General features: G+C 43.5%; 1 protein-coding gene across 2 annotated transcripts in view; it reads right to left on the reverse strand.

Moving 5' to 3' along the window:
- The window catches only part of trak1a (trafficking protein, kinesin binding 1a), a 228,174-nt gene that overhangs the window by 132,127 nt on the left and 81,084 nt on the right, over positions 1–14,963 (reverse strand). The window contains exon 2 of one of the 2 annotated variants that reach the window (XM_078539588.1): positions 12,690–12,774. The exons of the other annotated variant lie outside the window; for it this stretch is intronic. Within the exon in view, the coding sequence (XP_078395714.1) occupies positions 12,690–12,694 (5 nt within the window). The 5' untranslated portion in view covers positions 12,695–12,774. The remainder of the gene's footprint in view (positions 1–12,689; positions 12,775–14,963) is intronic. 2 annotated transcript variants of the gene reach the window in all.

The raw sequence follows: 14,963 nt of genomic DNA on the forward strand, positions 1-14,963 counted from the left end.
ATCTCTTACAGTGTCAGCAATTGTAACAGCCATAAATAGCTATCTAAAGTGGTAATTAGTTCCCAAGTCATCGTTCACAGGTTCGACAAAAGACATGTAATTATAACAGAAGGCATCTCTCGCCAAATAAATATGTAACCAAAGGGAGTCGAAAAAATGTTTTAAAAATAAAAAGGAGTCGAGGTGTATTCTTCTCACTGTGTCGGGCATCATCTTGTTTGACAACATTTCTGCGAAGTGCCTTGGACGTTTTACTACGTTCAAGTTACTATATAAATGCAATTTGTTGTTGTTGTTGTTGAGTCTGTCCCTCACAAGAAGAGCCAACAATGGAATCTGGCATGATGGCATAATTCATTGCCACAGTCATAAGAAAGAAACTCTAGCAACAGACCTTTAAGAGTGTATGGGCAAGAGGCAAGTCAACTGAGGAGAGGAATTGTTGGAAGTGGAAATGCAAACTTGTTCTTATTGAGCAGCCTGTGCAAAAGGTGGGGAATGAATTGAAAAACAAAATGTATTTACCAGCTTCCAAATAATAAGTACGTGCTCACAGCAGCAGCACCAATCTTTGACGATTTTTATTGCTGTATCCAATTGTTAGTAGCTTTTTTAAAAAAAAAACAGCCTGTTTACTTTATTAACAGGCACAAGCAGTTCTCTCTGGTACTTCAGCCAAGCGGACACTGTGTGTGCAAGTCTGAACAATTGAAATAGCCTGCACATTGTGCGATAACTCATAGCAGAGCTCAGCCCAAATCTTCGCCCAGCAACACAGACATACTTGCCAGTAAGAATCATCGGAGAGAGAGTCAAAACCCTGGGCTTTTTTTTAACATTCTTAAGTAGTCCACATGGACACTGCAACTTCCCTGGTTGAGACCAATTCACCTCAGGCTCTAGAGATGAACGGCAAACATTTAGCAACCACTTTTCCTAATGATCATTTCCCAGTCTAAATTGAAATACAAATTTAAGCCTTCAGCTAGGACAACCACTGGCAGTGCTATTAAACTAAAGGGTTTGGGCTGGAAAGACCATGGTTTCTTTTAAGAGAGGAGCACACAAACATTTGAAGCAGTGGCAGATACTGGCTTATCAGGAAAGAGAAGGACAATGGGGAGAGAATGGGTTTAAAATTCTCTAGCAAAAAGCCAACACAAACACAACAGACAGCCAAATGACCACTTTCGATTCTGACTTTGAAAGACATCTTTAGAAAGCAACAACAGATTCTGTTCTACACCACACTCCATTTTAATGATAGCACTTCCAAAATTAATAAGATTTGTGCTTGTCAAGAGATTGACGGTAGTTGTTAAAAAAGTCCAGTCAACTAAGTGAATTTTTGAAATTCACAAAGTGTACCTCAAAATATTTTCCCCAGTAGTAGATTTTGCTTTTCGACATTTCCTCTTCACAATTCTGGCTTGCAGTTATCAACCTGCTAAAGTGATTCATCGTCAGTGCACTCCTTACAATAAGACAGTTGACTCAATAGAAACACCATGTGGAAGTTTTCTAATCCATGCTGAATATTACAGGTCTGGCAGCATCGGCGGAGAAGAAATCAGTTAACGTTTCGAGCCTTCATGGCCCTTCGGCAGAACTGAAGCCTTCAGTTCTGCCGAAGGGCCATGAAGGCTCGAAACGTTAACTGATTTCTTCTCCGCCGATGCTGCCAGACCTGCTGAGTTTTTCCAGGTAATTCTGTTTTTGTTTTGGATTTCCAGCATCCGCAGTAGCTTTTAGCTTTTTGTTTTTATCTGAATATTACAGGCCAGCATTGTCCATGTGGTGAAGAGCTGAACATCCCAAGAAAGTTCCTGTTTCGATCCACAATATTGGTTGAGCTCAGCTAAGAGGAGAGAGCTTCCCACTGCTAGGTGGTGGTGATAAAACTGTGTCTTCAGGAGATCATGTAAAACGGGCTGTGAAGACTCAGCAGCTTGTTTTACTCCCCATTTACCTTCAATGGAAAAGATAGCCGGTGGGGTGTAAACAGATTGCCCATTTTTCTCAATTGCTGGACTGTTGCAGAACAATTTTGCTCCTCTAATTGCAACCTGGTGACCCCTATGGGAAATGCAGCTGTGATATGACTGGATATAGCTGATGCTCACTGGCCAAGCTCACACATCAAAATGGGCTACTTGGCCAAAGACACCCTAAAGAGCCCACGATTCAAGAGAGCAGGAGAATCCATGAAGACTCAGTCAGACAACTGTTTTCAACTCAAAAACAGTTCGATTCTGACCTATAATACACTTCATTACTATCTGGGGACACTTGTAACAGCACTGTGTGGTACCAGAATATTAAAGTGACAACTTTAGTTTTGGTTCAAATATTGTTAGCACCATTACATAGCACAATTTCACCCAATACACTTAAACCCCATTACACAAAATGTTCCATTGCCTGAGTTCACAAGATGTCCGTGATGTTAAACTGGCAGCTTTTGCTGCCCTATGGTATTGCTGGAAAGAACATATTCTATAAACCCATTCTAGATGGCAAATGTCCTTGTACAGCAGCTAATTTCAACTGGGTTAGCAGTCCAAACGCTGTTGGCATTTGTTACTGCACTCTGCGATTGAATCATGAGCTCACGTTACTGGTTCCCTCATTCCTCAAATTGAATACTGGCAATTCATCTTCAAACATAGTCTCCTGCTGAAGTGCGCAAGAGGTGCCTTCTGTTTTGGCAAGGATTCCCACTTGGGTCCCAATCCCAATGTGGGGAGGTCACCTGACCTGAATGTTTTATTAACAGTGCCAAAAGTTGTAGTAGTTGGCTGTTCCGTCATTCTCACTATTTTCAAATCTAGCCACCTGAGGGAAATTTAATGTGGGTTCACAAGTAATGTTTTGAACTTCAGTCCATGAGAAGTTCTACTGAGGTGCCCCCACTTTCTAACTACAGTGTCTCAGTATCTGAAGGTGGTCATTCAGCCCATCGAGTCTGCACTGGCTCTCTGAGAGAGCATTCCACCTCATCCCACTCCCCTGCCTTATCCCCGTAAACTTGCACACACAATCTTTTCAGGCAGCAATCCAAATCCCTTTTGAATGCCTCGATCAAACTGCGTAGCTCTAAGTCACAAGGCTTGCTTTGCTCCGATCATACGCTTTGCTTTCCCATTACATCGTGCACTAACATTGGAGCTGCCACAGCTCGATGTTCTAATCCATTTTCCGACCTTGCTTTAGGCAGCACTCCAGCACACACAAGTATAAATCACAGAAGTTTGGTTGCATCAGACCCGGTGGTTGATGACAACATTGTGGCCTGAATCATGTCAAGGAAGGAATTACACCTTTTTCAAACAGACCGGTTGCAATTTTCTGGCATGTATCACTGAGGTAATTATAGGACTTCTGCGGTTTTCGCAAATTTCACGGTGGGAATCACAAGTTCGCACGAGGTCACCCGGCTTGTTTACTCAATCTTGATCACAGAAGGACAGACACACAGGCTCATTTCTATCTCTCGATATTGAAGATTTTTGTGTGGCTGATATGTAATTCACCAAAGGTCCCTCAATACTTGGGTTTAACTGAGAAGTGCCAGGAATAAGGGCAATTTAGGGACAATATAAAAAAGTAATATAAATAATCCAATGAGTAGAATAAAGTTAACGTAAGGGAAGTAGAGTTAAGTCATGGTGTGGCAGCTCAGTCAATTGGAATGCTTGTCCTGTAATATGTGTGAAGTCGAGGACGCTACCGGTGTCCTACCTGACCACATGTGCAGGAAGTGCTGTCAGCTGCAGAAACTCGAGCTCCAGGCTTCAGAGACCGAGCAGCAGCTGGAGTCACTGTGGTGCATCCACGGGGCTGAGAGCTACGGGGAGAGCATGTTCAGAGAGGCGGTCGCACCGCAGCTTGCGGGCCTGGAGACAGAGGGAATTGGTGACCACCAGGCAGTCCAAGAGAAGCAGGCAGGTAGCGCAGGAGTCTCCTGGGGTCCCACTCACAAATCGGTTTTCTGTTTTGGAAGCTGGCGAGGGCGCTGGTTCCCCAGAGGAGTGCAGACACAACCAAGTTCGTGGCACCACGAGCGGCTCAGCTGTACAGGAGGGGAGGGAGAAGAAAGAAGAGCTATTGGGATAGGGGATTCATTGGTTATGGGAACAGACAGGCGTTTCTGTAGCTGTAGATGTGATTCCAGGATGGCATGTTGCCTCCCTACAGCCAGGGTCAAGGATGTCACACAGCGGCTGCAGGACATTCTTCTGGGGGAGGGTGGTCAGCCAGTGGTCCTAGTCCACATTGGCACCAATGACTTAGGGAAGAAGGGGGATATAGTCCTGCAATCAGAATTTAAGGAGTTAGGTAGAAAATTAGCAAGCAGGACCTCAAATGTAGTAATCTCCAGATTACTCCCAGTGCCACATGCCAGTGAGTACAGAAATAGGAGGATAAGGCAGATGAATGTGTGGCTGAAAAGATGGTGCAGGAGGGAGGGCTTTAGATTCCTGGGACACTGGGACTGGCTCTGGGGGAGATGGCACCTGTACAAACCAGGCAGGTTGCACCTGAACAGAGATGGGTCCGAGTTCCTTGCGGGGTGTTTTGCTAGTGCTGTTGGGAGGGCTTTAAACTAACTCGGCAGGGGTGTGGGAACCAAGAGAAAATATTAGAGGAGTACCAGGGTGCACAAAATACCCGGAGGGACAGGTAGCACTAGTATAGAGAATAGTAAGTTAATAGGTAAAGCCGGGGCAAGGAAGAAAGTAAGAAGATCTAAATCAGGGTTACTAAGCATGGATGTGAATGCACGGAGTATAGCAAATAAGATTGGGGTGTTACAGGCGCAGATTGCCATGTAGAAATATGATGCTGTGGCGACAAAAAGAGAAACTTGGCTCAAGGAAGGGCAGAACTGGGTGTTAAATATTCGCAGGTTCAAGGTGTTCAGAAGAGATAGGAAAGGAGGAGGGGTGGCGGTATTGGTTAAGGAGAGCATTGTAATGCTGGAGAAAGAGGATGTCCCAGAGGGTTCAAGGACAGAATCAATTTGGCTAGAGCTAAGGAACAAAAAGGGTGCAATTACATTGCTCAGTGTAGTCTATAGACTGCCAAATAGTGAGAAGGACATAGAAAAACAAATCTGCAGGGAAATTACAGAGAGATGCAAGCATCATAGAGTAGTTATAATGGGGGACTTTAATTACCCGAATATTGACTGGGAGAGTGGTAGTGTAAAGGGCAGAGGGGGGCAAAAGTTCCTAAATTGTGTTCAGGAGAATTTTCTACAGCAGTATATGTCCAGTCCAACACGAAAAGATGCACTGCTAGTCCTGTTTCTTGGAAATGAGGTGGGCCAAGTAGATCAAGTGTCAGTGGGGGAACATTTAGGAGGCAGTGATCATTGTATTGTATGTTTTAGGATGATGATAGAAAAGGACGATAGGCAATCCAGAGTAAGAATAATTAACTGGGCGACAGCCAACTTTGATGGGGCAAGAACGGAGCTGGGCCAGATAGAGTGGAACTAAAGATTGGCAGGAGAACCTGTAGCTGAACAATGGGCTACCTTCAAAAAAACTGTTTTGGGCACATTCAAGGTATATTTCATCGAAAGGGAAAGGTAGGGCAAACAAATCCAGAGCTCCCTGGATGAAAAAGGAGATAGAACTTAAGATAAAGGAGAAAAAGTGTGCCTATGACAGGTGGAATACAGAAGGTTCAGAGGGGAGGTGAAAAAGCATATTAGAGAAGCAAAGAGGGATTATGAGAAAAGACTGGCTGCCAACAAAAAGGGGAATCCCAAAGTCTTCTATAAACATATAAATAGTAAAAGGCTGGTAAGAGGAATAGGGCCAATTAGGAACCTAAAAGGGAATTTACACAAGGACGAAGGGGCCATGGCGGAGGTATTAAATGAATACTTTGCATCCGTCTTTACCAAGGAGGTAGACGCTACCCAGGCCATGGTGACAGACAAGCAAATTCTGTCACTAGAAGGGTTCAAAATTGACAAGGAGGAAGTGTTGAATAGACTGTCGGTACTTAAGATTGACAAGGCACCGGGACCAGATGTGATGCATCCAAGGATGTTGAAGGAAGTGAGAGTGGGAATTGCAGAGGCGCCGGCCATAACCTTCAGTCTTCCCTAGACCCAAGGGAGGAGCCAGAGGACTGGAGAATTGCAAACGTTATGCCCTTGTTCAAAAATGTTTGAAAGGATAAGCCCAGCAATTACAGACCAGTCAGTTTAACTTCCGTGGTGGGGAAGATTCTAGAAACAATTATTCAGGATAGAATCAATAGGCGCATGGTAAAATGTGGGTTGATTAGGAAGATCCAGCATGAATTTCTAAAGGGGAAATCGTGTTTATCTAACTTGGAGATTTTTGAAGAGATAACAGAAAAGGTCGATGAGGGTAATGCTATTGATGTGGTGTACATGGACTTTCAAAAGGCATTTGACAGTGTCACACAACAGACTTAAGAGAAAAGTTATTGCTTATGGAATAAAAGGGACAGGAGCAATGTGGATACAAAATTGGCTGAAAAATAGGAAGCAGAGAGTTAATGGATATTTTTCGGGCTGGAGGAAGGTTTGTAGTGGAGCTCTCCAGGGGTTGGTTTTGGGACCCTTACTTTTCCTGATATATATCAATGATCCAGATCTTGGTGTGCAGGGGGCAATTTCAAAGTTTGCAGATGATACGAAGCTTGGGAGTGTTGTGAACTGCAAGGATGACGGTGTGGAACTTCAAGAGGACATAAACAAGTTGGTGGAGTGGGTAGATAGGTGGCAGATGAAGTTCAATGCGGAGAAGTGTGAGGTGACATATTTTGGTAGGAAGAACATGGACAGACAATGGAAAATAAGGGGTGAAATTTTGAAGGGGATGCAGGAGCAGAAAGACTTGGGTGTATATATCATTGAAGGTGGCAGGACAGGTGAAGAGAGCAGTTAGTAAAGCATATAGTATCCTGGGCTTTATTAAAAGGGGCAGAGAGCAGAAGAGCAAGGAGATTATGCTGAATTTATATAAGACACTTGTTAGACCTCAGCTGGAATAGTGTGTATAGTTTTGGGCACACATTATAGGAAGGATATGAACATATTGGAGAGAGTGCAGAAGAGGTTTACAAGAATGGTTCCAGGGATGGGAAACTTCAGCTATGAGGATAGATCGGAGAGGTTAGGACTGTTGTTCTTTGAGAGAAGGCGGCTAAGAGGAGGTTTGATAGAGATGTTCAAAATCATGAGGGGGCTGGGCAGAGTGGATAGGGAGACGCTGTTCCCACTTGTAAAAGGATCGAGAATGAGGGGGCACACATTTAAAGTGATTTGCAAAAGAAGTAAATGTGATGGGAGAAAAAAAAAACTTTTTCACACAGCGAGTAGTTAGGGTTTGGAATGCACTGCCTGGAAGTGTGGTGGAGGCAGGTTCAATCGAGGCATTCAAGAGGACATTAGATGATTATTGTAATAGAAACAATGTGCAAGGGTACAGGGAAAAGGCAGGGCAATGGCACTAGGTCATAATGCTCATTTGGAGAGCTGGTGCAGACACAATGGGCCGAATGGCCTCCTTTTCTGCCATTAAAATTTTATGATTCTGTGATCTCAATGAATACAGAACGGTCAATCTCTTGGCAATTAGCAGCAATCCCTGTAGAGTAACATTTCTTGAAACCGCTGAGCGTCTTCTTGCAAGTCTGTTGACGATTTTCCATTTGAATATCATCCAGAGAGAAGAAACCATTGTGATATATTGCCTTTGCAAATTACATTCCGCATTTGACTAACGTTATTCCATTTAGCCAATACAATTGACATAGTGAGGCTAGCAATTTTGTCAGCGCCACTTGCCAATGCTAACCGCCCCCACAATTGAGAGCAAATTTTATTCATCCAAAAAGACATCCGAACATTTCATCAACTGCAAATAGTAGATGAATACCTCAGCATACATGGGTGGTTTGGCAAGTTTGATTCAAATGTAAGCATATTATTTTGGCCCATCATTCTACTGGATCATCTGCCTACTCCATTACACTCAGCAGTGCAAGCATATATTGCAGTCAGGAGAATGCTGAGTTAGGTGTCCTATAAAGTGTACTGTGTTCTATTTTCTCCAACCTTTGAAATGGTGCCAAAAGTAGTTCATCTTATTTCTTGCCAACTTTGGGAATTAAGCTGGGGCCTTCAATTGCTAGATTGCCTTGGACTGACTAGAGTCACACCCTGGTTGTGCGTAAGCTTTTTATTTCTTTGTATATAAAAATTGAGTCAGGAGCCAGGTTAACATTAGTACCATAAGCAGCTTTAAATTCTATTGGGATCAATAGGCAATAAGTACACGGGCCACAGCTTTTCTTTACCAAGTACTGACACCGTCTAGGAGAAGCTTCAAATTCTTCAGATTTTTCTCCCACAACAGAGTTGTATCTGCAATTATTGGTTCTCAAACTAAGCATTGCTATATTGAATGCTTAATTGACCTACCGCATTGCATGCATGCCTTTGGATCCTTTTGTTAAGAGCCCGTGACTTTGTTCTTGACTTCACTTTTGGGAGGTTCCTTTATCCCCCTCACCTCATCCAATTTTTGCACAGCACCATATTTGATCCCATAGATTCTGTTGAGGACCAACAGACTGCTTTAACTATTTCTCTTGATTAACATCTTTCTCATACATAATGTTGGGTCCATTTGAAGCATCTTAGGAAGTTTTGTATCCTAATGACAGAAAATATTCCACAAGGCACACAGGGAAGCAATTATATCAACCAGTTGGCTCATAGTCATGTGCCACAAAATTATTCAAATGTTTCTCAATATTTTTTTCCCCATATTCTCCTCAGCAGATGAGTGAAAGCTTCATAGCTCACCCAATATGTTGATGTACTTAATTTTAGTTCCCTTCTACGTTTGAATCTTTTAAAGCTTCTTAATCCCAATGGCTGCTTGCTTGGGTTTGTGCCAAAATTTTCTGTTAATCTAGCAGTAATTGAATGACACTATCATTAGGTAATTAATATAGTTCCTGAAGATGCTGTTCTTCTTGGTAATACCGTAGGGGTTCCTCCTCCCCGTTCAAAATCAATGCAATCTTCGGCAATGTGTTCACACGTCTGCTTCACACAAATTTTCCAGAAAATTTCTTCATCTTGCACATACAGGCACTCTGGCTTTTCTTCATTTATGTGGACGAAGAGTTTATGCGAGTATTTGTACAGATTTCACTTCTGAAGCCGTGTGTAAAAGAAAAACTCCAGCGGGCAGCGGTTCATCAGTTAAAAAAGAGTCTTACTTAACAGCTTCCAAACAGAGTACGCAAGTTTAAAGCAAAGGCTGGATTTAATGCCTGCCTCCATGACAGGTTTGAACAAAGAAAAGTACAGCACAGGGACAGGCCCTTCGGCCCTCCAAGCCTGCGCCGATCATATTGCCTGTCAAACTAAAACATTTTGCACTTCCGGGGTCCGTATCTCTCGATTCCCATCCTATTCATGTATTTGTCAAGCTGCCTCTTAAACACCACTATCGTACCTGCTTCCACCACCTCCTCTGGCAGCAAATTCCAGACACTCACTACCCTCTGCGTAAAAAACTTGCCCCGCACATCTCCTCTAAAGTTTTCTCCTCTCATCTTAAATCTATGTCCCCTAGTAATTCTCTCTTCCACCCTGGGAAAAAGCTTCTGACTATCTACTCTGTCCATGCCACCCATAATTTTGTAAACTTCTATCAAGTCGGCCCTCAATCTCCGTCGCTCTAGTGAGAACAATCCGAGTTTCTCCAACCTCTCCTCATAGCTAATAACCTCCAGACCAGGCAGCATCCTGGTAAACCTCCTCTGCACCCTCTCCAACGCCTCCATATCCTTCTGGTAATGTGGCGATCAGAATTGCATGCAATATTCCAAGTGTGGCCTAACCAAGGATCTATACAGCTGCAGCATGACTTCCCAGCTTTTATACTCAATACCCCTGCCAATGAAGGCAAGCATGCCATATGCCTTCCTGACTACCTTATTCAACTGCGTTGCCACTTTCAGTGACCTGTGGACCTGTACACCCAGATCCCTCTGCCCGTCGATGCACTTAAGGGTTCTGCCATTTACTGTATAATTCTTACCTGTATTAGACCTTCCAAAAGGCATTACCTCGCATTTGTCCGGATTAAACTCCATCTGCCGTTTCTCCGCCCAAGTCTCCAACCGATTTATATCCCGTTGTATCCTTTGACAATCCTCTTCACTATCTGCAACTCCTCCAACCTTAGTGTCGTCTGCAAACTTATTAATTAGCTCAGTCACATTTTCCTCCAAATCATTTTCGTATACTACAAACAGCAAAGGTCCCAGCATTGATCCCTGCGGAACACCACTAGTCACAGCTCTCCATTCAGAAAAGCACCCTTCCACTGCTACCCTCTGTCTTCTATGACCAAGCCAATTCTGTATCCATCTTGCCAGCTCACCTCTGATCCCATGCGACTTTACCTTCTGTACCAGTCTGCCATGAGGGACCTTGTCAAAGGTCTTACTGAAATCCATGTAGATAACATCCACTGCCCTTCCATCGTCGATCATCTTTGTCACTTCTTCGAAAAACTCAATCAAGTTAGTGAGACACGACCTCCCCTTCACAAAACCATGCTGCCTCTCACTGATACGCCCATTTGCTTCCAAACGGTAGTAAATCCTGTCACAAAGAATCTTCTCCAATAATTTCCCTACCACTGACGTAAGGCTCACCAGCCTGTAATTTCCTGGATTATCCCTGCTACCCTTCTTAAACAATGGAACAACTTTGGCCATTCTCCAGTCCTCTGGGACCTCACCCATAGCCTGTGAGGGTACAAAGATTTTTGTCAAGGCCCCAGCAATCTCCTCCCTTGCCTCCCTCAGTACTCTGGGGTAGATCCATCTGGTCCTGGGGGCTTATCCACCTTGATATTCTTCAAGAGGCCTAATACCTTCTCTTTTTTGATCTCAACATGATCCAGGCTATCTACACACTCTTCCCTAGACAAATCGACCACTAAGTCCTTCTCTTTGGTGAATACTGATGAGAAGTACTCATTTAGTATCTCTCCCATTTCTTCTGGCTCCACACACAAATTTCCACCTCTATCCCTGAGTGGGCCTACCCTTTCCCTGGCTACCCTCTTGCTTTTTACATATACATATGTAAAATACGAATGCTTCCCTTTTCTTTTTGACAGGGGCCTATTTAATTAGGTGGGAAAGTGGCGGATGAGGACCCCCATTACCTTCCCTCCTACACGTTAGTTAATTATGTGGATGGCTTTCCCACGCTGCCACCAATCGAGGACCTTCAATGAGTAATTAATACCTACTTGAAGGCCTCATTCTGCTGCCGCTAATATTCACCTGACGGCGGGATGGGGTTGTGGGGGGGGGGGGGGGGGGGGGGGGGGGGGGGGGGTGCGGGGGGGCTCACCATGCAATGAGCACAAGCAAACCCATGCGGGGTTGCTTTCGGGCTCCAGGGAGGGGCCCTTTCGTGGCTGACCAAAGGACCCGAAATTGGGAAACGGGGGCCCGCTGATAGCCACACCCCTGCTCTTACTGCTGAACCTTCTCACCCTGCACCCTACCTCCCCTGTGAACCCCACCCCTGCCGCCAGCACGCACAGGTGGCCTGAGATCCAACACAATTCCAGGCCTTGGACGGGTGTCAGGCCAGCAGCAGCTATCCTTTCCCTGGTGGTGGTGGTGCTGTCAGTCAACCGAGCTGGCTGCTTATGATTGGCTGACAATTGTCAGTGGGTGGGACATTGCCCCACCCACCTACCCAAGTCTTTGATCCCAGAGAAGGCCCGCCACGGTGTCCTTGTGTGGCAGACATTTAATGCTGTGGGCCTTCCTCAAGGGCTCTTGCCTGCTCTCCAGCCAGGGGGCAAGACCCCCGTGGCCATCATTAAACCCAGTCCATGATTATTTATTAAAGTAGCAAGTTACCAATTAGGGAGGAGAGAAAATTGGCATAGGGGTGGGGGAGAAAGATAGTTAATGGAAAATAAATGTGGCAAAGGAGTGGCACTTCTTGTGAGGGCCTCATTGATAGTATAACAACTAAATTTCCTGCCAATTTCATTCGCATTTATAAAACATAGAATTCAGTGTAAACAGTTGGGTATCTACTTAGCAATCAGAGTTTTAAAAAAATCATGGCTTCAATGCCTTAAGTGCAGTGCATGCTAATTTCTTCCAACTTCACTAGTTCAAAACTGATATAAATTAAGCCCAGAGTTAAAATTATCCTTACTGAGGCATGCACTTCATTGTCCATCTCTTTGAACATACTTTTATGGCTTCAACACGAGTTACTTTACTCAAGTGTTAGGTAGCTCAGGCTCTCCAAACACAAGCACATGTTAGGAAGGTCAAAAAATAAACGGCCGAGTGAGTTTTATGGTTGGATCATGTTAAGTGCACACTAACCATCGTATTTATTTCAAACCCCAGTACAAAACCTGTGGTGTGACCGCATGAAAATCTCACATGCTTGTAATTACACTTAGGCAAAACCCAGTAACAGCACTGAATTAGGATTCTTCAAACAAGCAAAGCACAAGGTTGCACCCACACCATAAAGGATGGCGACTTGCTGGTTTAATCAGATACCTACGCTTCCTGCTCCACAACCCATACGCAGGACATGCATGCCAAAGAAGAGGTCAACTCACAGCATTACGTGTAAAAACTTGTATCCTGCACGGGTCACCAGCTGAGCTACATGACCTTGTGCTGCTTGGGGTCTGTGTTACGGTCCTCCTGAAAGAAAAAGTGTTTCAGTCCCAACATGGTTAGTAACGAATGAAGCAGACGACAGGGCTTCACTCATTACTGACAGATATGGCATGAAATAGTCACAAATATTCTTATTTTTAAACCACTACCTAACCAAGGGCTAATGTTTGACATAAAACACCCGCATATTAGACTGTCAATTTATCATAGAGCATATACAATGGCCAAGATGCTTCACGAGCGAGGATAACGGGGAGAATTTGAACAACCATTCTTCACAGGTGAAAATATAAATAGGTGCCATACATGCACTGTAACGCATGGCATTCATAACTATTATATAATGGGGTGCCAAAAATGGTTTAAGCTACTTTGCTATTTTGAACTTCAAGACATGATTCCAGCTGATGTTCATACTGGACAAGTCAGATCCCGGAATGAAACCTGGCTCGATAGATCTGAACTTTAAGTAATTATGGAGGAAAGTTAATGGACGAATTCACGGGAGTCTGCTGATGAACTTTTAACACAAAGAATAAAATATTTATTAAAACAAGAAAAATGAACTATATTACACCAGACGAAAAGGTTGGAAAGATATCAATACAAATACAAGGTGATGATTCAGTTTCCCAATATTCCTTTATCCAGCAATTTCCTAACAAAAATATAAGCCAGTGAAGAGTTACCATGAGCTTGACACACAGGCTCCTTGCTTGGGATTGGCACACGTGCAAATGGTTTTCTTCCGGTGAATTCTTAAGCATTCACTTGACACTTCTCACCCAGCTCTTCTCTCTCCCCCACCCGGAGACATCCAAAACTGCACTTTAAACTCACTATTGTTTCAACTGCAGAGCAAGCACGCCACACACGCTGAACTCTTCCCTTTGTGTCACTTGACCACTGTTGCTTGGCAGCAGCCCAGTTTTTTCTACTTAAGTGATTTGGGGGAAGAAAACACAAGCTTCTAACTTCAGGGATTTCACCCAGACTTCTAAGCACCAAGTCTCATAAACAACAAAAAAAAATGAAACTGAAACCATTTTACCTTTCTTAAACATACAAATATAGATATATTTCAATTTCAAAATTATACATTGTTCCTAACAGTAGGAATGCAACTAACTGTTAACCATGCCCTAATGACAACTGCTCAACATCACGTCATCAAAGATGGTGTGACCAATGAGGCCACTTGCAAATCCACCAATAAATCATTGCATGTGATATCTAAAAAAAGCAAGATCCAACATGAACAATGGACAAAAACAGTGTGGTTTTTTTGCATGCACATTTCAGTTATCAAAAAATGTTTATTGCAGTCAAGTAGTGCTGACTATAGAACTACCAAACATTTTTAAAATATATTTTGTTTTGGTGTGTGTATAAAAATATATGTGTATGTATGTAAAGGATGTGGCGGGGATGGGGCCCACTGGCTAGGCCAGCATTTATTGCCCATCCCCAATTGCCCTCGAGGTGGTGGTGGTGAGCCGCCTTCTTGAACTGCTGCAGTCCTGTGGTGTAGGCACACCCACAGTGGTGTTAAGAAGGGAGTTCCAGGACTTTGACCCATCTTGTCTCACTTCAGAAATAAAAACTTATTTGCTAGTTTGGTAACATGCTCCTAAAAGGCTACTAGCGACAAATTTAACCTCATCCCCCCTTTTCCTTACAATGATAGCACGACTGGAGGATCTGATCAACAAGGAAGACAGAGTCAAGCAATAATATCCAAGGAAATCTACTCGTACAGCAAGTTTCTTGTTTTTACTAGGGCTCAAGGATCAGTAAGGGAAGGAGGAACTTAAAAACAATTAAAATCACCAGGGCAAGGGTACTGAGAAAATTATTAGTACTAAAGGCTAGCAAGACCCCAGGTCCTGATGGGCTTCATCCTAGGGTCTTAAAAGGAGTGGCTGCTGAGATAGTAGATGCATTGGTTTTAATTTTCCAAAATTCCCTAGATTCTGGAAAGGTCCCATCAGATTGGAAGATAGCAAATGTAACTCCTGTTCAAGAAATGGGAGACAGAAAGCAGGAAACGACAGACTAGTTAGTCAGTCAGGGGAAAACCTTTGGAACCTATTGTTAAGGAAGTTATACCAGGGCACTTAGAAACTTTTAAAGCAATCGGGCAGATTCAACATACTTTTGTGAAAGAGAAATCGTGTTTGACTAATTTATTCAAGTTCTTTGAGAAAGTA

This window comes from Cetorhinus maximus, chromosome 3 (genome assembly GCF_964194155.1).
Source record: "Cetorhinus maximus chromosome 3, sCetMax3.hap1.1, whole genome shotgun sequence".
Classification (NCBI taxonomy): domain Eukaryota; kingdom Metazoa; phylum Chordata; class Chondrichthyes; order Lamniformes; family Cetorhinidae; genus Cetorhinus; species Cetorhinus maximus.